General features: G+C 56.3%; 8 protein-coding genes across 8 annotated transcripts; 5 read left to right on the top strand and 3 right to left on the bottom strand.

Moving 5' to 3' along the window:
* Positions 1–27: 27 nt before the first annotated feature.
* LTR77_005274 (uncharacterized protein) lies at positions 28–1,810 on the bottom strand (the record flags this gene model as incomplete). Its single annotated transcript, XM_064802521.1, has 3 exons — positions 28–1,265; positions 1,320–1,522; positions 1,554–1,810. 3 exons carry the CDS (start codon positions 1,808–1,810, stop codon positions 28–30), a joined length of 1,698 nt encoding a protein of 565 aa, XP_064659882.1.
* Positions 1,811–2,283: 473 nt separating this feature from the next.
* Positions 2,284–3,367, top strand: LTR77_005273 (uncharacterized protein; the record flags this gene model as incomplete). Its single annotated transcript, XM_064802520.1, has 2 exons — positions 2,284–2,686; positions 2,742–3,367. The coding sequence occupies 2 exons, from the start codon at positions 2,284–2,286 to the stop codon at positions 3,365–3,367; spliced, it is 1,029 nt and encodes a 342-aa protein (XP_064659881.1).
* A 753-nt stretch (positions 3,368–4,120) lies between these two features.
* Positions 4,121–6,327, top strand: LTR77_005272 (uncharacterized protein; the record flags this gene model as incomplete). Its single annotated transcript, XM_064802519.1, has 2 exons — positions 4,121–4,638; positions 4,695–6,327. 2 exons carry the CDS (start codon positions 4,121–4,123, stop codon positions 6,325–6,327), a joined length of 2,151 nt encoding a protein of 716 aa, XP_064659880.1.
* A 1,171-nt stretch (positions 6,328–7,498) lies between these two features.
* LTR77_005271 (uncharacterized protein) lies at positions 7,499–8,761 on the top strand (the record flags this gene model as incomplete). The annotated part of the gene is given in 2 exon segments (XM_064802518.1): positions 7,499–8,187; positions 8,206–8,761. 2 exon segments carry the CDS (start codon positions 7,499–7,501, stop codon positions 8,759–8,761), a joined length of 1,245 nt encoding a protein of 414 aa, XP_064659879.1.
* A 1,636-nt stretch (positions 8,762–10,397) lies between these two features.
* LTR77_005270 (uncharacterized protein) lies at positions 10,398–11,822 on the bottom strand (the record flags this gene model as incomplete). Its single annotated transcript, XM_064802517.1, has 1 exon — positions 10,398–11,822. The coding sequence occupies one exon, from the start codon at positions 11,820–11,822 to the stop codon at positions 10,398–10,400; it is 1,425 nt and encodes a 474-aa protein (XP_064659878.1).
* Positions 11,823–12,832: 1,010 nt separating this feature from the next.
* Positions 12,833–14,905, top strand: SYR1 (arginyl-tRNA synthetase; the record flags this gene model as incomplete). The annotated part of the gene is made up of 1 exon (XM_064802516.1): positions 12,833–14,905. The coding sequence occupies one exon, from the start codon at positions 12,833–12,835 to the stop codon at positions 14,903–14,905; it is 2,073 nt and encodes a 690-aa protein (XP_064659877.1).
* A 2,128-nt stretch (positions 14,906–17,033) lies between these two features.
* On the top strand, positions 17,034–19,037 carry LTR77_005268 (uncharacterized protein; the record flags this gene model as incomplete). Its single annotated transcript, XM_064802515.1, has 1 exon — positions 17,034–19,037. One exon carries the CDS (start codon positions 17,034–17,036, stop codon positions 19,035–19,037), a length of 2,004 nt encoding a protein of 667 aa, XP_064659876.1.
* Positions 19,038–20,303: 1,266 nt separating this feature from the next.
* On the bottom strand, positions 20,304–21,473 carry LTR77_005267 (uncharacterized protein; the record flags this gene model as incomplete). Its single annotated transcript, XM_064802514.1, has 1 exon — positions 20,304–21,473. The coding sequence occupies one exon, from the start codon at positions 21,471–21,473 to the stop codon at positions 20,304–20,306; it is 1,170 nt and encodes a 389-aa protein (XP_064659875.1).
* Positions 21,474–22,444: the final 971 nt, after the last annotated feature.

Raw genomic sequence — 22,444 nt, 5'->3', positions numbered from 1 at the left:
ACAGCACGGGGAAGTACATGTACCTATCTAGCTCGCGCTGACTTCAGTAGCCCGGTCCTCAGCAACAGCCTTTCCATCTGCAAACGGCCGATGCACTCCATCGTTGATCATCTCCACTCCGTTCATGAGAACGACATCCTCGTAAATGCTCTCCTCGATCAGCGTCTCCTGCGCTGGGAACGCCCAGCTCAGTCCTGCGTACACGACAAACGCCGAGGTGAAGCCATACAGGTAGAAGATGTCGTAGATGTAAGCGGCGCCACCAATATCGACATTGGCGTTCACCGCAGCAGCCATGCCGGGCAGATTCGGCACCGCGCTCACCAGCAGCGCCACGACGGCACGCCAGTTCGTTCCGATCGTGTTGTAGCGATATCTCGAATGCCGACGGTACAGCGCCGGCACATCTACCGCGCGCCGCTTGACCACCCAAAAGTCGCACGCCGTAATGGCAGCGACGGGCGCGAGGAACACGCCCAGCGCACCCATGAAGTTGAGCAAGCTCGCGGCGGACGAGACGATCTTCCAGGGCACCATGACCCAGCCGCCGATGACGGTGGTGATGACGACGCCGCGGCGGATGCTGATGTATTTCGGGAACAGATTCACCATGTCGTTGGAGCAGGAGATGACGTTGGCGGACAGGTTGACTCCGATCTGCGCGACGCACCAGGCGAAGCCGACGAAGAAGGCGGCGGCGCGGCCTTTTGGGCCCTCCCACATGGAGGCGAGGGCGAGGGGATCCCAGATGTATTCTCCGTACACCACCTTTGCGCACGAGGTGCCGATGATGCCGAAGACGCCGAGCATGGTGCAGATGCCGGGGACGAACAACGACTGCCAATAGACACCCTTTGGCTTCTTGAGGTATCTCGTGAAGTCGGCGACGTTGGTGGCCATGGTCGCCCAGCCGCCGGTCATCGAAGACATGGAAGACAGGATCAGCCAGGATTTCGTGGAGCCAGAGACGGTGGGTTGCTGGTCCCAGATGTCTCCCGCGCCGTTCGCCAGTACCGACATCCCGATGACCGTGCCGACGGCGGCTGCGACTACCACCACGGTCTTGAAGACGAAGAACCATCGGAGCTTGTGGGGTGGAATCAGCAGGATGGGGAATTGGACGGACCAGAAGAGAAAGTGCGACACCATCTGTTGTGTGGTGATGCCCGCGGACGCGGGGAGATGATTCGGGATGTCCAGGTACGAAGGCCAGATTGCACGGATCATTTGGGTCATCGCCGTCGATCCAGAGTATGTTTGAATCGCTGGGACCGGATCAGTACAATCAAAAGGGAGTTTGGACAGGAAGACAGCCTCACCGTGCCAGAAGAGAGCCGTGACCATGCGAATGATGATGGCAAAACGACTGAAGTAATACCCAAAGCTCGATCTCGCGCAGATTGGGAAGGGTACGTGGAGTTGCGCTCCCATGGCACCGTTCATACAGAGCGGGATCGTGACGACGAAGGTACCCAGGATCAGACAGTAGACAGACTCCCGCCTGTCGACATCAGCATCGACGCTGCAAGGAATGATGAGGCGTTGCGACATACCATGTGAGTCCGACCGCGATGATTGCCGAGGCACCAGCCCAACTCTGTGCTGACAGGACATCGCTGAACCAGTATCCCAAGATCGTCCAAGACGACCAGGTGCGACGCTCAAGGGGCGTGACATCGGAGTCGACGTTGCTCCAAGTCGTCCCGTCCGTGAACGTCATGGGCTGCTTCTCCATGATCCAGCCATCTTTGCTCCGTTTGGAACTGATGTTGCGATTGACTCGCTCGGTGCGAGCTCGAAGCTGTTCCATGGTGGGAGAAGTTCCACGGTGTTAGGGAGCTGGTCACACCGGCTGTCTTCCAGAGCAAGCACCGGGTGCTGAGCCTTCATATACATATCTTGTTCTTGGCAGCATGAGATACACGTCTGTTGAGACACGATAGGCAACGATAAGCCAACCAGACCATCCTGGCGAGAAGCACCTTGCCGCAGATACTCCGGATATGTCGGAAGGGTCCCGATCAGAGCCAGAACCTTGACCCGGTACCGCTTCTGATAACGACCCACTGGAGATAGCCATAGTCCAGAAGAGTCCCGCAGTCCCACTACCACGTGAAGGGTCCCACCACCACGTGGATCCTGGGATTGATGGATCTGATCGTGCCTGACTAGTGCGTTCATATCCACTTGGTTGCCGGCTTCGGCATACAGCAGGAGGCACTGATTGAAAGGTCGACTTCTGCTCGCAATTCCCACTCAAGTCGTCTGGCCATCTTACTCGCTATGGAATTCACTTCGTTCGCCGGCAACAAGCGCACCGTCACTTCGGACGTCGCGCGACGCGCAGACTTCAATGAGATCCCATTGATCTCCTTGGAAGCGCCGAAAGAGGTACTACTGGAGCAGCTCCGCGATGCCTGCACCAGAGTCGGCTTCTTGTACATCCAAGATCACGGCGTCCCGCAGGAGAAGATTGACGCAGTATTTAACGTTGCCAAGAACTTCTTCGCGCAAGATGGCACGACAAAGAACCAAATCAACTACAAGAAGTCCAGCATTCTCCGGGGTTACGAGCCGCCAGCAGAGGTGCGAACGGATGAGACGAGGAAGCCAGATTTGAACGAAGCGTTCAACTGGGGATACGAGAAAAGCCTCGACCCATTGCCCAAGGCCAAAGAGCAGCCAGGTACGTAGACACGCCCGCCCACCAGAATTGTGGGAGTAGATCTGACGAGAGGCAGAATGGAAGGCGAATCCCATGTCAGGCCCAAATGTGTGGCCAGAGTTTCCGGGATTCAAAGAGGCCATCGCGGATTACTACGGCGAGATCCTGAGCCTTGCGCGGCGACTGATCAAGCTGTTTGCGTGTGTCTTGCAGCTTCCGGAGGACTTCTTCGACCAATTCGTCTCAACCCCGGGAGCCATGGGCAGACTTCTTCACTACCCTCCTCAAGCGGCCAACGACGCGGAAGCGCTTGGCATCGGCGCACACACAGACATTGAGTGCTTCACCATCCTCTGCCAGGGAAACGTTCCGGCACTCCAGATCCTCAACGCCAATGGCGAATGGATCCAGGCTCCGCCCGTGCCGGGAACCTTTGTCGTGAACATCGGCGACATGCTCGCACGGTGGACCAACGACCGTTTCATCTCCACCGTGCACCGTGTGTGGAACGTGACGGGACAAGAGCGGTACTCGATTCCCTTCTTCTTCGGTGCCAATTACGATTCGGTCATCACAACGCTGGACTCGTGCTTGACAGAAGGTCAGACGAAATATGAGCCCGTGCTGGCTGGCGACTACGTGTACCGCAGGCTGGCAGCTAGTCGTATGGAGAAGAAGCAGGAGATCCAGGGCAAAGCATAGGTTGTGGGTATGGGTAGCCTCGAATAGTTCCGGGAAACGTCCTTCGCCAGTCGTATCAAGGTTGCCGTTGCGCGCTCATGCATTTTCGTATCTACCGTCGGACGAGTCTTTCGCTGCCGACATATCGCTTTGCATCCGTCTTCGGAAGGCGACGGCGAGTGGACTTAACAAGCTGCGTGATCGGACAATGCGCGAGGTTCACTCGACTGAAGCGGAGCGCATACGGGTCCACAAGATAGGCAGTGGAAGATAGGCGGTCGGCAAGCAGGGCAGCAGATGACAATATTGACTGCGAGGTTGTTACGTTGTGTTTGAGGATGGCCTCGAGACGGGGGCGATAGAAGTGAAGTGGGGTGGAGATGCCGCCAAGACGCCTAAACTATCACGTGAATGTCTTGAGTCATGTAATCAATGTTGTGCATGTGAAGGTCGTGATCTGTATCCTCATTCTCCGCTTTTGATAACGCAAGGCACGACACGTGGACCTCATTCACTCCGATCTATACCGACTACTCTTCTGGCAGAGGATACATGGCTGACTCGGTCGAGACCTCGTCCTGGCTCTCCATCTTTAGTCAGTAGAACCTCGCCCAGTTGCTTATCTTTCCATGCCCGGGCCGCGATGGATCCTTTACCAGAGTTATGGACAGACGACGGTTTGGCGACAAGTCAACAGAAAACGGGACAACAACAGACGCCGTCGGAAGGGCTCCTCGACAGTCCTTTCCTGCACGTCCGCCTCTCAAGCCCATCATGGCACCAACGTACGCTCTCGAGACTGCAAAGCCGTACGCTTTCCGCTTCGACCCCAAGAGGACAGCTCTGGTCATCATCGACGTGCAAAAGGACTTTGTCGACCCTGCTGGCTTTGGTTCTATTCAATGCGGTTCCGCCGAAATCTTCGCAACCGTGAGATCGGTGGTCAGTCGAATCAAGACTGCACTCGGTGCCTCCAGATCGCTAGGCCTCCATGTCGTCCATACACGTGAAGGACATGTTCCAGATCTCTCGGACTTGCCAGCAAGCAAACGCTATCGCCAGGTGAACAGCCCTTCCGGACATCACACACTCGGCATCGGGGACCAAGGGCCGATGGGTAGGCTGCTGGTAAGAGGCGAGGAAGGGCACGATATTGTCAATGAGCTGGCGCCACTTCCTGGCGAGTGTGTGATTGACAAGCCCGGCAAAGGGAGCTTCTGGGCGACGGATTTACATAGAAAGCTCATGGCCAGAGGGATCACGCATTTGCTTTTCGCCGGCGTTACAACCGAGTATGTCGTCATTGAGTGTTCAGCACATTTTGGTGCAATCCCGCTGACACCCGTAGATGCTGCGTCACGACAACTCTGCGCGAGGCAAACGACCGCGGCTTCGAATGCTGCATCCTTTCCGACTGCACCTCTGGCTTCAACGTCAGCTTCGTGCAAACGTCCATGGACATGGTTTGCTCATACGATGGTCTTTTCGGATACATCGGTTCGAGCACCGAGCTGCTATCGTTACCCAGTTCTGTGTCACGAACGCCACCGACCGCAACTTCCAAATTACCTGGTGATCTAGGTCTGGAAAGCCTACGTAACCAGTATTCGAAGGGATCAAATGAACCTGTGCGTCTTGTCAACATGGTTTACGATCGAATAGAGGAAACCTCCGCCACGCACCCAAACGTTTGGATCCACCTTCGACCACGCGAAATCGTCATTGAAGAGGCACTCCGTCTTAAACAAGCCTTCGCAGCAAGACCTCTGCCTCCCCTTTACGGCATCCCCTTCGCCGTCAAAGACAACTTTGATGTTGCAAACCTCCCTACGACAGCAGCTTGTCCGGCATACTCCTATACTCCTTCACAGTCTGCGCCCTCAGTGACCGCAATCCTGGAGGCGGGTGGACTGCTGATTGGCAAGACAAATATGGACCAACTGGCCACCGGCCTCAGTGGCTGTCGCTCTCCGTTTGGCTCAACGACGAGCGTCTACGGCAACTCCAAATTCATCTCAGGGGGCTCCAGTTCAGGTTCTGCAGTATGCGTCGCTTCTGGGATGGTGACGTTCGCTCTCGGGACGGACACAGCTGGCTCTGGCCGCGTTCCTGCTGCACTAAACGGGATCGTCGGCTACAAGCCAACGAAGGGCACGATCTCCGCACGCGGCGTGGTCCCGGCATGCAGAAGCCTCGATACGGTGTCGGTCTTTGCGACGTGCGTTGCGGATGCGCGGAGTGTATGGCAGGTCCTGGATGTTTACGACCCGGAGGACGCTTATGCGAAACTCCCTGGTACGCTCCCTCTCAGCGCAATGGACTATCGCGGCGTGGAGAACGCAGGATTCACCTTCACTGTTCCGCCGCCCTCTGCGCTAGAGGCGTGCACCCCGGAGTTTCAAACTCAATTCTGGCGGTCGGTGCAGAAGCTGGAGGCGTCTGGTGGACGTTTTCTGTCCATTTCAGACGCCGATTTTGAGCCCTTCCGCATCGCAAATAGTCTCCTCTACAGCGGTACGCTGGTCAACGAACGCATCGCCTGCATCGGCGCAGACTTCCTCACGAAGAATCTCGATCACCTCCATCCCACAATCAGCAAGCTGTTCGGAGCTGTCCTCGCTCGAGAAGCCAAACCGTACGAAGTATTTTCAGATCAAATGACGCAAGCAGAATGCACGCGTAGAGCTCAAATGCTCCTCGAAAGGATCGATGTCATGGTCCTACCAGCTGTCCCTTGCCATCCTACGATCGAAGCGATGGACAGAGATCCCATCAGTCTGAATGCCAAGATGGGCGAAAATACCCACTTCGCGAACGTGCTGGACCTTTGCACCGTCAATGTCAACGCAGCATTCTATCAAGGAGACGAAGGTACGATGCCCTTTGGCATCAGCTTGGTGAGTGGGATGGGGCGGGATGGACGGCTGATGGATGTGGCATCGTTTGTTGAGCGTTGCTTTGGTACGGGGGAAGACGTATAGACGGTCAAGACGGCGTTGCAATTTCGATTGCGTATCACTTGGAAGAAACAGCAGCCCTTGCCAGTCATAGAACAGTCGAGAAGACGATGATTCTACTTCCAGTATCATACTGGCATGTGCCTTTTCTGGTTGTTGCTTGCATGCACCGAAGTTTGTAGGAGGAGATTGGCAGACGCTTCTCTGCGAATAGATCTCGGTAGCTTTACAAGAGCTGTGCCGTTCGAACCATAGAGGCCGCGTGGTCTGCGTTTCATGGCACCTCCGAATACGGTGCGGCGGTCAAATACCGTGTGAATGTACCTACTTTGGTGCTGGTAGAGCCAATGACAAGGACTGCTTCATACGCAGCTATTGTTGTCTAGACGGGATGTCGGGCGGCTGGAATACGTTGCTAGCTGCTTAAGCCATCGAAGCGGTCGCTGTAGGAGGGCGGTTGAGGCAGGACGGAATGCTTGATCGCACCAAGACTCCTCAGTTGCGCTGGCGAGGGTGATGGTTAAACAAACGGTGTCGTTCTTCCACAAGCAACACGAGCAACACGCGGCGCGGCCATTCGTTCATCATTCATGTCCCCCTCACTGCCGTTTGAGCCGCAGCCATTGCTTCTCGTACACGTAAGCAGGGAGCTAGGTTCTGAGGGAATTATTATCCGCCAGCGTGATGCTGCGGTCAAACCGTCAAGGCCTCGTACGGCAGCGCTGGGCGGTTGACAGCATCTGCATGCAAGGGGGACGGCATCAGGATGAGCATGATAGCCGCTTGCAGCAAACGCTCCCAGACAAAGCGCTCAAAACTCGATTCAAGTAAATCGTCGCTTCCCGCACTTCGCAGTCGTCCTTGATCTTCCCGGTCCCTTACAGCTCGTCTCAAGAAGGTGATTGGCGCCTGCAGGAGGAAAGAGGCGTTTGTCGCACGAAGCCGCAAGATTCGCAAGCAGGATCCACACCCGTCGAATGGTTCAATCGCGCACCAGAATCACATCATCGGGACGACGCCGTCACGTGCTGTGTCAAGGGAGAACGTGGAATACGAGACCTTGCGCGGCCTTCTCTTTCTTGCTCTGCCTTATTGATCACGAAGTGAAACTCTGAATTGGAAGGAGTTGTTATACCTGTCGCTGTTTATCTACATTCTTTGATCGGCAGAGAACAAGGAAGCAGGAATTGGGACTATGTTGACTCGAGGACTTGGCTTAGCGACAGCGCTCTGCGTAGGGGCCAGCGCCCTCGTGCTTCCTCCCTCATCATCACCCTCCGCGGACGACGAGATCAGACCCGCCATTGTCGGCTCGAAAAGGCAACGGATCGAGATACCTTGTCCTTCATGTTCATTCATCAAACCTGACAACACCGCCCAGGAGAAATTCGTGGACGATGAAGGCGACTTGTTCTGGATCCAAGGCGGCGCCAGCAGCATCATCCTCGACCTAAGCACATCGAACGATGGACAACGACTACAGCTCGACGATGAGGCCATCTACCCATCAAACACCTATCTAGCAGCTGCGGTGGGAGGACTACCCATCTATGTTACTCAGACGCCGGCACACGCATCCGATCTTGCATCTTTCTCGAGAGAGGCACAGCGGCGGTCGTTGGAAGTCACGTCCTGGAGTCTTGTCGTCTCTTCGGCTCCGGTGCTTTCAGACTCAGGCGATAGCCACGGTGATGTTGACCGTCTCATCAGGCTTCAGCTGCAGATCACGGGCCTGGAGAGGCAGTTCGTGGATCTCGGCGAAGTCGCCATCGACTTGCTGCGGACGAGCGCTGGCGAGCATCTGATCTTGGGAGTGGAACGCCTACCCCATCCAAGTCTGGCTCCTTTCCAACCACCACCGCAACAACCGCACCCGGGCTCAAAGTGCGTCAACCTTCCCAGCGCGCTCTGTAAAGCCGAGTCTTGGATCACCTCCGCCTTGTCCTCCCTCCGCAACACTAATTTCGGCTTTCCTCGTCCACCCTGCTCGAGAAAAGCCCACATCCCAGCGAAGAGTAGCAAGTTCTCCGAGTTCAAGGTCGAAATCCCTCAGCAAAGCCAGCACGGCCCCTCCGGGCATTGGCGTCCATCCCGCTTACACGAACACGGTCATCGACAGCCGCACATTCTGCCCTCCCTCGCTCGCGGAGTCACGGCCATACTCATACCGGTTCTGGCGGGCATCGTAGCCGGACTCCTTGTCAGCTTCGTCGGCTTGCTGGTCGGAAGGCTCATTGGGTACGCTTGGATCAAGATCGCACGGGCTATGTGGGAACTGGAGGGCGGCATCAGCTTGGACGAAGAAGCATGTTGGAGTGTGACCAGGGGCAGGACGGACCATGAGAAGGACATCGAGCCGCTCCCGCGGTATGAAGATGCGCTAGCGTACAAAGAGGCTCCCGCCTACGAAGAAACACCACCATACCAAGAGGTGCAGGCGACTGAGCCAGTACGATGATGCTGTGCATAGCGTTGGTCTGTGTATTTTTGAGCGGGTAGGTTTCAATGTACTTTAGCTGGCATTGGGGTTCAGGGAGCATACATAAGTCCACTGTATTCGTGGCATAGATTCCAGATTAAAGATGTCGATATGACTTCTCCTCGCCTTGTGGTATTCCTACTGTTCTATACAATTTGGTCGGTGGAGCAGTGCAACGCAGCTGTCATGGTCGACTACAAGCCTTCGTCCTAAAGGCTCTCGAAGGTCTCCACTCCTCGATCGATCACCCCGACCCGAAACGCAGCACGGGTAGATCAGCCAAGCATCACCATCCCTGAAGAAACTCCTTCGTCGACTCGCTGCCCAATGCCCAAAACAGCAACCGCATCTTCATCACATCTCCAGCCCACCACCACCACTCCCTCCCTCCAACCACAACCTCGGCTTCCACAAGCATCCGTAGAACAACTCAAACCTCCACTCTCCTTACAAACACGTTGGGAAATCCACGTGGACGCCAGCACGATGGCGTCCAGCCTCGAACCCAAAAGCCAAACGCACAAAGCTTGTCGTCCCTTCCCCGAGTCGGATGAAAGTTTCCGAGCAGGCGGGACCTTGCGGATGCTCAACGGCGCAGAGACTTTGGGCTACTCGTGTAAAGATCGCGTGGCATCGCGTGGTCCGAGGAGGAGAATTTCGTTAGGATATGCGACGTGGTGGATGTTAGGGAAGCGATTCGGGGGAGGTGACGACGCGGGCTCCGAGACAGCCGCAATTTGCGGTGCCTTGATATATAGGCCGCAGACCCTGCTTAAAGCTGGATACGTGGGTGACAATATATATGTATCTTTAAGCGCCGAAAGACCTTTCCATTCTGATACATCTGTGAGAACATTGCCACAAATTACTTTACCCTCACTGTCGCACTTGACTGGACAACTTCCTGGGATAGCATTCATTCCGACAATCACTCTGGGCTGAAGTTACCTTGGTCCGGAGAATTGAGGAAACGAACGTCGATTGAAGTTACACGAACAGCATCGCCAGCATGTACACACCAGCACTCGACGGCAGCCGCAACGACATCTGCCCAGCCTGCGCAAGCAGCACCACAACCACAAAACTCTGCAGCCACTGTCACGCACGCTCAGAAGACCAAGAACTCCGACCAACAAGCAGACCAGCCATGCGCGCGGCAAGACAACCCCGGACGCCATCCGTAAGCGCAGCACTAGACACCGCCTTTGCGTCGAGCGAAACACAACCGGTCTTCTTCCCAGCAGCAATCTATCGCGAACCATCGAGGTCAGCTTCAAGGCCACGCACAACAGCGGTGACGCCGACACCGTGCAATTCACCTGTATTGCCGAAACGAACGTCGATAGACTGTCCTTCTGCGGCACGCAGTCCGCTTTCACCAGAGACAGAGAGGGTGAGGTCGTATTCGCCGATGGCTGCTGGATTCGCGAGGTTGAATCTGAAGAACGATGCTGGCGGTGGAGGTCCAGCGAGGAGTGGAAAGAGTAGCCTCGATTTGGAGGCGAGGATGTTTGATGGACCGGCTTAATGTTGATGGGAGATGTGGGTGTGGTAATATTTGATACTGGGTTTTAGCGCAGCGAGGTGTTCAGGGATGGATGGTCGGTTATGCTATTCACGTGCGCGAGGTGGTGTCGTCGGTGTTGCAGCTTGAACATGGCATCGTGGACCCGCCATGCCCGGTCCGGTCAGGGCCGTTGATACCGAAAGCTTTCAATCTGAGCGCGAGCGCGTTATCCTCACGCTCCTCTTCGTCTGCTTCAGTCTTCACGTCCTCGTGCCTCTCCTTGCTTTGGGCCTCCTTGAGCTTCTTATCGTCTGCTTCGGCACCAAACCCAATACCTTCGCAAGCATTGTCCCCGTCGAACTTTGCGCCCAGTATCTTCTTCGCCACCCATTCGGCGGTTCTTTGGTGTAGACTCGGCTCCCTTGGATCGTCGGCTTCGTCAACGCCAGGGTAGACTCGACTGGTGCCTTTCGCGAGAGCTTGGAAGATGACCAGTTGATCGCAGAGATGCTCGTCCGCAGAAGCTCCACCATCAACCAGCTGAGCAAGCGAATTGGCAACACGTTCGACCATCTCAGTGGCCGCGCGCTCAATCGAGGTGATTTTGCGATCGTACAGCCAGTCGCAGGCGAGCTGGTAGGTGTTCCCAGGGTTATAGCCCTCATCTGGCATCATGGCCAAGATGATGAGATAAATACGCTTCTCATGGAGGCTGCCTTCGCATTTGATATGTAGGGTTCCTTGTGTCTCGTCGATGTGCTCGCTGAAGTGGTGGGAGATTGCTGGCGGCAAGACTTGGCGAACATAATCGTGGACTGATGCCGGGCCTACGAACGTGGCTTCGAGATGGAGAGGGCCGTATGTCTTGGTGTTGGGGTCTTTAGGTGCCTTTTTGAATGCTGGGAGGGAGGAATATGGCCGCGCTGGGATGTCGAAGGTGATCTCACCGATTGTACTGCCGCCTTGGCTCCATCCTCTCTTCTTCAAGGTTGCGCGGATGTCTGGGAGGCCGATGGCATACAGCGTGGGGACAAGGACGTTGTCGATGTACTCGAACGATGGAGAGCCGGAGACATTGGTGCCGCCAGTGAGAGTCAGCCGTACTGGGTGATCTGTCGGGCGGCTGGGTGAGAAGAGAATGTACGGCAAGATAGCTTGCAGAGCCAGTCCGGTAGCGCCAGAGGTGCCGATGTCCAGGCGGGTCTCGTAGACGGCTTCTCCGTCTCGCGTAACCAGTTTGAAGGCTTTTGAAACCGCGTTAGGGGCTCCAGAGGGGTCTTGAGGCTCGAAAATGAGCGTCTTGCTGCCCTTCTCTGCACCCTCGATCGCGGCGCCGCAAGCCTCGGCGAGCCAGTTCACGCAGGCCAGGTGCTGGGCTTTGAGCCCGCCGCCACCCGACCTGTTCCCCCGGATGTGATGGACCATTATGGGGCGGCCGGTAAGTGCAGCCAGGCAAACTGCGTTGCGGAGAAGCTGGCCGCCCCCCTCGTGGGTGCGGCCGTCGAGGTCGATGGGCCCGGGCGCCTTCTCCATCCCGGAGGTGCTCCAGAAAGGTTGTCGGCGGTGCTATTAGGTCAGACTCTTATGTACATTTCTCGAGAACAGTCATCCAAGCCAACTACAGTTTGAACGAAAATGCAAAATGACTCACTCTGAGAGGTTGCAGCTGAACGCGTCAGTCAGAAGGGGGAACACCTGCAACGCAGGGGATTAGTTCTCGTACGCAGGATCCACCCTTGAGGATGGTGATGAGCTGCTATCAGTCTGTTGCTGTCTAGGAGAAGCTCGCAGCCGCTAACAGAAGAGCAGCTTCTCGAGCGCACGATCGAATGCTAAGTGTCTTGCTGAACATATTTACGCGCTGTCTCTGCCTTCGAGAAGCCTGCCGCCTGAGGAGCGAGCTCTCGTCTTGGGAGGCCGAGGGTGAGTTCTCGCCCGGAGCAATCGACTGTTGTGAGTCGTGCTGAGCTGCTGTGCGAGTTGCTGCTGTGTGCGAGAACTCCCGCGTTGAGCGGAGGTGCTCCATCCATTCTGCCTGCATCCTCTCTGCTTGCCTGCCCGCCTTCCTGCCTTCTCGAAGAAGAAAATGAGATAGATGTACTTACGGAGATGTCCTTGTCGCTTGATCGTGTTTCGGAGAAGGTGTCGAAGTTCAAGAAGCGTTCCAAGTTCGCGAATGGAAGCAGAATTTGGCTTCGGTGGCGCAGGTTGTGGCGCAAAATCGACCTCCTCGATTCCAGGGCTCTATACACATCAACACATAGATTATTCACCTCAATCACATGCATTACATGACGGCATAGTGCGTTGGCCCAGGATACCATCGGTTGATGTTTGCCACTCGAAACATATGCAAGCTCAGCAGCACGAGACTCGTATTCCACCATCCGGCGCAACCAAAATTTTCTACCTGGCCACTGTTGAGTCAGGCAAGAGTCACAAATTCACCCTGGCATCGTCAAAACAAAGAACACCATACAGGCGCCTTCCAAAGCCGAAACACATATAGAGCAAGCAGCCGCCAGGCGTACTCGACCTCAGTCATGGACCACATCACCACCGAGCTCCAGAACCTGGGCATACAAACAATGCCACAATTTCCTGGCGTTCAACTTTATCCTGACCTCAACCCTGTGGATGTCTACCGAGCGGTCATCATCGAGCAGTTGCAATCCATCACCGGAGCCGAGCCGCAAATCATCAACAATGCCGTGCAATGGACACAGGATCTAAAACATGGCGACCTCATGCTCCCGGTACCTGCTTTGCGCATCAAGAGCCCCAAGCCGGACGAGCTGGCAAAGCAGATCGCGGAGAAGTTTGAGAGCCCACTGATCGAGAAGCCGAGCGCCGACAAGACCTTCGTCAGATTCTTCTTCAAGCCGGAACCGTATGCCAAACTGGTCTTGCCGAGCGTGCTGAAGAACAAGGAAGACTACGGGTTCAATGGTAGCCTTGGCCGTGAGGATCCATCAAATTCATCAAGCAAGAAGCAGAAAATGGTCGTGGAGTACTCGAGCCCGAACATCGCCAAGGAGTTCCACACTGGCCACCTCAGGAGCACGATCATCGGCGGCTTCCTCGTCAAGCTGTACTCGCGAGCTGGTTGGGATGCGTACTCTCTGAACTACCTGGGTGACTGGGGCAAGCAGTATGGTGTGCTTACGCAGGGATTCGAGAAGTACGGGAGTGAGGACGAACTGCAGAAGGATCCCGTTAAGCATCTCAACGAAGTCTACGTCAAGATCAACCAGGACAACTCCAAAGAGCAGGAGCCCTTGAAGCCATTACTGAAAAGGAAAGAGGAACTGGAGAAGCTAAAGCTTCCAACCAAGCAGGCCAAACCAGCAAAGGGCGAGAAGCCCCCGCCACCTCCAGAATTGACCGCAGAGCAAGAACAGGAGCTCCAGCAGATTGAGGCCGACATTGAGAAGACCAAAGAGGATCTTGCAGCAATACCGAGCATAGACGAGAAGGCCAGGCAGTTCTTCGCTCGAATGTACAAGGGTGACCCAGCAGCGCTGAAGGACTGGCAGAGGTTTCGAGATCTATCGATTGAAGCTTACATTCAGATGTATGCTCGACTCAACATCCACTTCGACGAGTACGGTGGCGAGTCGACCGTCAAGGAGGAGAACATGGAGCGGGCGGCACAAGTCCTGCAGAAGAAGAATATCAGCGAAGACAGCAAAGGTGCGGTCATCGTCGACCTCTCGAAACACGGTGCACCAAAACTCGGCAAGACGCTGGTGAAGAAGAGGGACGGCACTTCGCTCTACCTCACCAGGGATATCGCAGCTAACACTGAGCGTTTCGAGAAGTACCATTTCGACAAGATGATTTACGTCATCGCCTCTCAGCAGGACGTTCACGTTGCGCAGTTTTTCAAGATCCTGGAACTGATGGGACCTCCCTACAGCGACATCGTAGCAAAATGCGAGCACATTACCTTCGGCATGGTCAAAGACCCCAAAGGCCAGACCATGAGTACTCGCAAAGGCACCGTGGTATCCCTGGCCGACAGCCTCGACCACGCGAAAGAGTTCATGCACGACGTCATGCGCAAGAACCAAGACAAATACGAGCAAGTTGAGAAACCCGAAGCGACGGCCGACATCCTCGCCATCTCCGCCATCATGGTGCAGGACTACAGCGGCAAGCGCATCAACGGCTACAACTTCGACATGGAGAAGATGACGTCCTTCGAAGGTGACACGGGCCCGTATCTTCAATACTCCCACGCCCGCGTCTGCTCTATGGAGCGTAAAACCGCCATCCCCGCCGACCAACTCCTCACCGCGGACCTCAGTCTCATCACGGCGAAAGAAGGCATCGAGCTCGTGCGCTTGCTGGCGCAATGGCCGGACGTCTTTTTGAACACGTACAAGACCCGCGAGCCGGTGACGGTGCTGACATATCTGTTCAAGATGACGCATCAGCTGAGCAGTTGCTATGACGCGAAGGACACGAGTAATAGGAATGCCAAGACGATGAGTGTGATGTATGCGGAGACGGCGGAGAAGAAGGCGGCGTTGATGGCGTTGTATGCGAGCGCGAGGCAGGTGTTGAGTAATGGGATGAAGTTGCTGGGGTTGTCGCCGGTGGAGAGGATGTGAGGTGCACAAGTGGTATGGAGGGAAGTCGTCGTTGGTGAGATGTGAGTTCGAGGGAGATGAGCTTGCTTTGTGGCATGGCGAGGTAGAGTGGATGTACGATAACCCGCGAATCTAAAGGCTGAGCGAACCTTCCGAGGCAACATCTCCCCTTTCCACCTGCCGGGATCGCTGCATGACAAAGCCCCAAACACGTGGCGGTTTGTTTACACTGCTTGTGTCTACAAGACCAGCTGCCGACTCGTGGCAAGTGACGATCTTCATCCCGAGTATCACTGACACGCTTACTGTAGAGCCATATAAGCCATACCATTCCTCGAACCCGTCAGCACGTTCTCCTTGTGTCGCCCACCTCGCTCTGCCATGCCATCATGCACGATGACCACCACACTACTTCCGTGTACAGAGCGAGCGCCCTACCGTCGGGAGAGATCAACCATGATACCGAGCGTCACTCACAACCATTCTCCAGAGCCACACCGGCACTTCTCTTAGTGGGGGCACAAGCACGTGGTTCTATCTCGTTGCACGACTTACTTCGCAGTGATGCCGTGTTACGAACAATGGTCATCATCCATTCTTACTGACCGGCGTGCTGTAGGACTACTCGTCAGGTGTAGCATTTCTGAGCCGGACGGTGCACCACAGCTCATCAGCTAGGCTGTACGTCATGCTTTGCCATGACCCGTGTCGAATAGCCAGCACGCTTTTACAGAGCCATAGTTGGCGTGGCAAGAGATAGTTTCCAGCCCAGTGTTGCTGATTTGCGTACTGTAGAACCACTCGCGAGCCATACCTTCTCTCGTGCCACGACATCTCGATCTGGCATGTCGTTCTCCCACCCCGTCATGTGCAACCGCTAGCACGTGCTCGCGAGGTACGATGACCGAAGTACCCAAGGTTACACAGCATATGTATGGCCACGTCGATGTGCTGGCCATCCTACAACACCAGTGCGATTCACTCATGTGCAACAAGCGGTGAGTCGTGAGCCTTGCGATAGGCCTTTCTCGACCAGACCGCGGGAAGTGGTTGAGACTATGAAGTGTGCTTCGTTGCTTTGATCGGGACGACGAGTGGCCAGGAGGCGTTTGCTTATGCGCAGGAGACAGGCTCGATGTCGTGCATGTGTACCAACCTGGTTGTTCCCCGCGATTCGCTTAGGACAGCAAGCAGCACACGTCCAGGCGGGCTCGTCGGCCCTGGTGGCGAGTGGCTGGCAGAAGTTGATGGGGGAATATAGGTTGGGCAGCGACGGAGACGTCGTTGTCGGGCATTGTCGGAGGCTTGGCAGACCACACTTCACCTCGTCCGACTTCTTCCTCTTGTTCAACAACGCCTCAGCGATTCCACAACAACCACTCTCCACCACACTCGTGTGCAGGAAGACGACCTATAGCAGCTCGATACCACCACACCAGCGAACAGGGAGAGAGGATCACGATTGGCCGTCCAGCGACGGATTGCAAGCTTTGCCCGTTCACGAAGAGCTGCAGCTCGTCGGCAGACCTCCATCATCGCGTCCCTGCTACTGCATGAGCGCGACGCTTATTGCCTGTGCTAGCGACACCTTTCGCCAGCCGGTTCGGCAGACGGGACGAGAGCAGATCCAACAAGTATATCCACCCTCCCCACGTTTCGGGCGTCGTTTCTATTGTGTTTTGGCAACGTCTCAGCACCATCTATTCTCGCCCTTTTTTCAACAATCACTTTCTCTCCTCTTCTCCTGCAAGACTCCGCTCCCCCTACCTCCAAACGTCGGCAGCCGGCGTCTTGAGATGGCAGCTTGCCGGACCTCTGCTCGACCCCCACCTCCAGCGTCGTGCATGAACCGGTGAAGTCGCACAGTCCTAGTGGCTGCCACAAACAGTCATCTTTTTTCCTGAGCTCGTTTGCTTTGACGATGTTACCGAGACATGGAACAATGAGACCACGCCCACTGACGACTTTTTTCGAGAAGTTCTCCTCCGCCTGCCGACTCGCCTGCTGAGACAGCATACCATTAGGCTCGCGGATACAGAGCGCGCCGCTGCATGCGCCCCACCATCACTGCCGTCGCTTTGTCTGATCTGCACCAGGACCCGAGACAGTCGACAAGTCCACTGGACATCACGGTGCTGAGTCGGGCACAATGCCTTCGGCCAAGGCGAAGGTGGCGTGTGTGGAGGACTGTGACAGTGAGCTAGGCGACGTAAAGGAGGGCACACGCCGAGAGGCCAGGCGGAAGACGACGTCCGGGCCGCCGCCGTCATCAATGGAGCGATTTCGTCACAACACCCGGGATGGAGCGAGTGACTCAGGATACTCTTCGCACGGGAGCGGGACACACCGGAGGAGTGAGTCGTCCAGCACACAAGCGGTGTCAGACTCGGCGGCCATGCCACCACCACCACGACCAGCGCCTGTGCAAGCAAAAAGCCGACCTGTTGTCCATCCGCCTTCCAGCCAGCAGAATCGGCCACAAGCGCCAACGAGGACAGCCTCGTTATCCACAGCACCTGTGCAGTGCAGCGATGTCAACTGCACTGACCCCAACTGTCCAGCCGCCATTGCTGCGCGTCGTCGGAGCGCATCGTACCAGTATCCTGCTCAATACGCCCAACAGTACGCCTCCTCGCCGGTGCAGTACCAGCAATTGCCGCAGTACCAATATGCGCAAGTGCAGCAGGTCGCGACTGGGCAACCCGTGCCACAGCTTAATGCACAAGCGCCTCTGCCATCGCGATCGACATCTCGGCAGGGAAGGCCAGCCAGCATTCATGGCTACCCGGCATACGACCCTGCCCAGGCTGCGATGTATCAGCAGCAGGTACTCCAAGCTCAACACGCGGAGTATCAACGTCAAGTGGCATTGCAAGCCCAGCAGCAACAACAGCAGGCGGTTTACCAGTCCGGTTATGGCGCGTCCGCTCAGTACCCGGCAGCGGCACCAGTGCAGGCGTCGCCAACCTCCCCCAATTATCCTCCGTCACCGACCGCAGCCCGCACGTTCTCAGCTCGGACAGCAGCAGTGACTCCTAATTACGATACCTCGCATGTTCGGTACACTGCTCCTCTGGCTCGCACCACTTCCGCTCGGACGACTTCTGCCAGACACAATCCAGCTCGTACTTCCGGTGTACCTGGAGCGTTTCCAACAAGCGACCGGGAGACCTCGGAGTCCGACACCGACTCCGAATACGATGTATCGGAAGAAGAGTACACAAGCTCTCGTCCGCGTTATACCCGAGACGGCCGAACTACATCGTCATCATCTCGTCGGCGCCCATCAATGGGCAAAACTTACGTTTCGGCACCAGCTGTCCCAACACAGTCGTCACGTGAGAGGTTGCATCGCAGCTCCAGGTCTGGCACTATGGGCGACTACATTTACTCTTCCGATGCCGTCGACTCGGACCGCACGGTACGTCCTGCCATCGAGCGTGCCCGCACCAACTACTCGACTTCCACCCGCTCCAGCAGACGCCCATCGCAATCAACAACAACGTCTAGCCGGACTAAGTCCACCAACTTGTCTTCGCTCAACTCAGGCCTAGCGGGCATCACTGTCGAAGACAGCCGCGGTCGCCGAGTCGAATACATGTCCCTTCGCGACCGTGAAACCATCTTGGCGCATGAGAGATCCAAACGCTGGCAAGAAGACCTTCCGCCGCCGGTGACCTCCTCGCGCACACGGCGCGAGTCAGACCACCAACGTCGTCGCGAACAGGCGGTTGAAGACTACCAGGACGACATCCGCGGCGGACCGGCTCAAGTACTGACCGCAGAGAAACTCCGCGCGGCTCAGCACCCACCATCGAGCCGACGCCGCGAAAGCGTCTCCGGCCGCAGCCACCACACCAGCCACTCCGGCGCATCGAAGTCCAGACGCGGCGAAGGTATCACCGTCGAGAGCAACGGCACGGTGCTGCACCTCCACGGCGAAGGCACGATCGAGGTGCAAGCTGGTGATGACGGGCGGGCCCGGTTGATCGTCAACGGGGCCGGGGGGAATGGCAAGGAGAGGGAGAGGGATAGCGCGTACTATGGGAGCAAGAGCTCGAGCAGTCGGGTGGGCAGGAGTAGGGCGCCGAGTGAGGGGGGGAGGGGGAGGAGGGGGAGTATGAGTGTTAAGGGGGAGAGGAAGGCTTCTTGAGGTTGCCTCTTACTCCCAGTGACTGGACCACGGCGAGCCATGCACCACCCATCCTGCCGGCGCGATCGAAATGGCGATGTCTCACATCTGAAAGACTTGTGGGAGTTTTGGCGTTCAAGCGAACCGCAGCGCTACTTCTACTTCGACACATACCTGTACCTGGGAGGCTTTTCTGGATCAACGACTCAGATACGACCTTCCGCTTCTCTGGCCTTCCGTTACACCATCATCATCATCCTCACAGCCTGCGAACACCATTGCGGCGGAAGCAAAAGCACAGCCATCTGGGCGGGCATGTCGTATTTGCTTCCACCAAAAAACATCCTACGCTCATCGAAACCCTGTTCCATTGAGCAGAACCCAAAAGCTGGCCGAGAAAAGTCCCGCTTACACAAAGGAAAGTTACGGCCGCGGATTTCTCCTTTGCCTATTTTTGGAGTGAGCGAGCGAGCGTTCGCAAGGGTTGAGTTGCTTGCTTGATGAGCGCTGAGCGGATTCCTGCCTGCATGCATCTGTTTGTACCATTTCGGATTCTATCTAACTTCGAGAAAGTCATTGTTGCTGTTGTGGGGTGGTAATCTTCAGGACTGAGGTGACGGGGCAGATTGCTTGATGGGAGGACACTGCATCTGTCTCAGCTGACGCAGCCTGCTTGGACATGCGACTGAGGATGAACACGATTGACGATTGACGAGGTGTATGATATTACGACTTTTATGAACCATGGCATGGCTGGACTGCATGCCAGATATGAGCAAGTGCTCGCGGCGAAGGGCATCCAGGACTTGCATCAATAGCATGTGTAGCGCTGTAAACGAGAGACCTTTGCTCCATCCAATGCATACTACCAACCTGCTCTTCTCATACCATTGACCTTCTCATTGATTCATTGTGAGTGGTAGCTAATCGAGTGGAGACATAGATGAGATGAATGAGAGGAATATGCTGCGCAACATGAAGTCTTCAGTTTGATTCGATTGGATACACTATCTACAGCTCATGATCGTTCGTGCCATGCCGTTCCACGCTATCTTCCTTTCCCATGCTTTATGCTTCGCTTCAACGCCTGAATCAGCAGTCCAGTACAGAGTTCGTGCCCAACATCCAGCCGTGATCACCGCGGTGGCCATGTAGTGAGCAAACGCCGACGTCGTCTATGCTTACTCTCGCACCCCTTGAACACGTAGCCCCTTCATCTCAGTTTCTCCACGACCATAGCCGTCAAAGTCCCTCTTCTTCCCATTTGCTCAGCCAGACTCTTCACACTCATTCCAAATCACTATCCGCCCCCCTCCTATAACCCCCCGACCGCGGCCCGGCCTTCTTCCTCGGCGAACTCTCCCTCCTCCTCTCCCTCTCGTTGCCCCCAGACTGACTCGCCTCCGCCTTCGGCCGGTAAGCATCATAATAACTCCCCGACCGCTGCCCGCTGGACCCGGTGTACGCCGTACTCAACACCTCGCTCCCCGGCCCCGCATTCCCATAGCTGAAATCGCGCTTCTTCGGCGATGAACTCCGGGAAGCCTGGCGGTGCTTGGGAGGGGACGGGGGTTTGGAGGAAGAGGGAGCGACGGATTTCTTAGGCGCGGGGATGGACTCGCGCGCGAGCGAGGCGGCGGCTTCTTCGGCCTCTTTCTTCCAGCGGCGTTCCATTTTCGCCGCTTCGTCGCGGGCGCGGGCGGCGGCGCGGTCGTTATTTTTGGGCGTGGAGGATTTCGGGGGTTTGTGCTGGTGGTGAGGCAGGATGGGCACGTCGGAGGAGGCTTGGGAGTAGACATCCGAGCCTGCTACGGTGGAGGCGCCCATGTTCACGCCGCTGCCGTCGGCCACGCGATTTAAGCCGCCCACACGTGCGGGCCGCTCTTTCTTGTACTCGCGGACGTCGCGGTCGCGGTAGCGTTTTGAATGGTGCGAGGGCTGTTCTTGGTTCCAGGTGGTGTTGTCGCGGACCTCAGTCATGTCGCTGATGGTCTCGGTGCCGCCGCTTCTCGACTCGGTGAAGTTGTCGGAGTAGTAGACGCTGTGCGTTTTGCCCCAGCCGCGTTTGGCGAGGATGCCTTTGCGACCTTTCTCGTCGTAGCTCACCACGCTCTTCGCCTGCATCTTGACTTCCCAGGGGTAGCGTTGGGTTCCTGCGATGGTGCTACCACCGAGCTTGGTGCTCTTGGTTGCGTTGGAGAGGGTCTTGCCGTCCGGGCCTTTGCGGCGCAGGACGGTGGATTTGTAGTCGTCCCAGTCGTCTTCTTGCCAGTGGAAGCCACCGTTCTTGGCCCAGAAGAAGAACCAGAGGGAGGCGAGGACCATCAGCCCGCCGAGGGAGGCGAAGAGGCCGAGGAAGATTTGGTTGTTGAGTTTGGCTGGGTTGACGGCGCCGTCGCCGTGGGAGAAATTGGTGGTCGGGCTGTCCCGGGGGACGAGATGGGTGGTGGGCGCCATGGTGGAGGTGTGCTACGTGCTATGGGAGGGGGAGTGTGGTCGGTGTTGGGTGCGGTGACCTGCTGGCCGGAGCCTTAGCAGGTTGTGTTGGATGCTGCCAGTCGCTGAGGTGTGGGAGTAGCGGTCGCAATGAGCGTGGTATGGCCGGTATCCAAGGAGTCGGTATAATGGTGATTGTGTCTGTGGAGATGTCTGCTTCGGAGGAATGTTGGGTGTGGTCGTTGAAGTGTGGCTGGATAATTCAGTGGCAGACAGACGTTCCAGCCATCGACATTTCCACTGTTTACGCTATGACGTGCTCCCTGACAACGCCTGCCAAGACCTCGACTTCACCTCTTGCGAGCGCGCCTTTTGTTCACTTCACCATAGTGAGAACGACAAGACCACAACTTCGCAAATGGTACTACACCGTCAGAGTATGCTTGCAGAGATTGTTCATGTGGCCACTGATACGCCTGCGACGACCACGATGACGTGACGACCAAGACCAAGAGTTTATCGCCATGCTCCAAAGGCGCAGGACAACATATTGCCTTACCCCAAGTGCAGTGAACTCCAGTAAGTAAGCTGGCCTCCTACTCAAAGCATATGCCGAGCCCACAAGGCCTTTCTTTCTCCTTCTTTTTCCTCCCTCTTCCTCCTTCAATCTTCGTCTCGTACCCCAAACCTCTCAACTGTGCCATCCCCGCCCAGTCGTCAACCTCGCTCACTGCCCCTTCTCTCCGTTCTTGCATCTCCCTTCTGTCGCCGGTCAACTCTGTCCTTCTCGTGTTCCTCCTCTTCCGTACTTGAGCTGCCTCTTTCACCCACCTCCCGACAAGATAAGCCGCTGGACCAGCAAGACACAAGATCGCAATCGCCAATATCAGCCACGGGACAGCGTAGAGCTCATCCCAATGCCCTTCCGACGATAACTTAGGAGATGCAGATGGAGAGGAAATACCGACGGCGGTCCTGGATGGAGCATCACT

This window comes from Saxophila tyrrhenica (genome assembly GCF_035928015.1).
Source record: "Saxophila tyrrhenica strain CCFEE 5935 chromosome Unknown scaffold_7, whole genome shotgun sequence".
In the NCBI taxonomy this organism is placed as follows: domain Eukaryota; kingdom Fungi; phylum Ascomycota; class Dothideomycetes; order Mycosphaerellales; family Extremaceae; genus Saxophila; species Saxophila tyrrhenica.
Note: the sequence above shows the minus strand (reverse complement) of the source record. Positions and strands in the feature narration are given on the sequence as shown.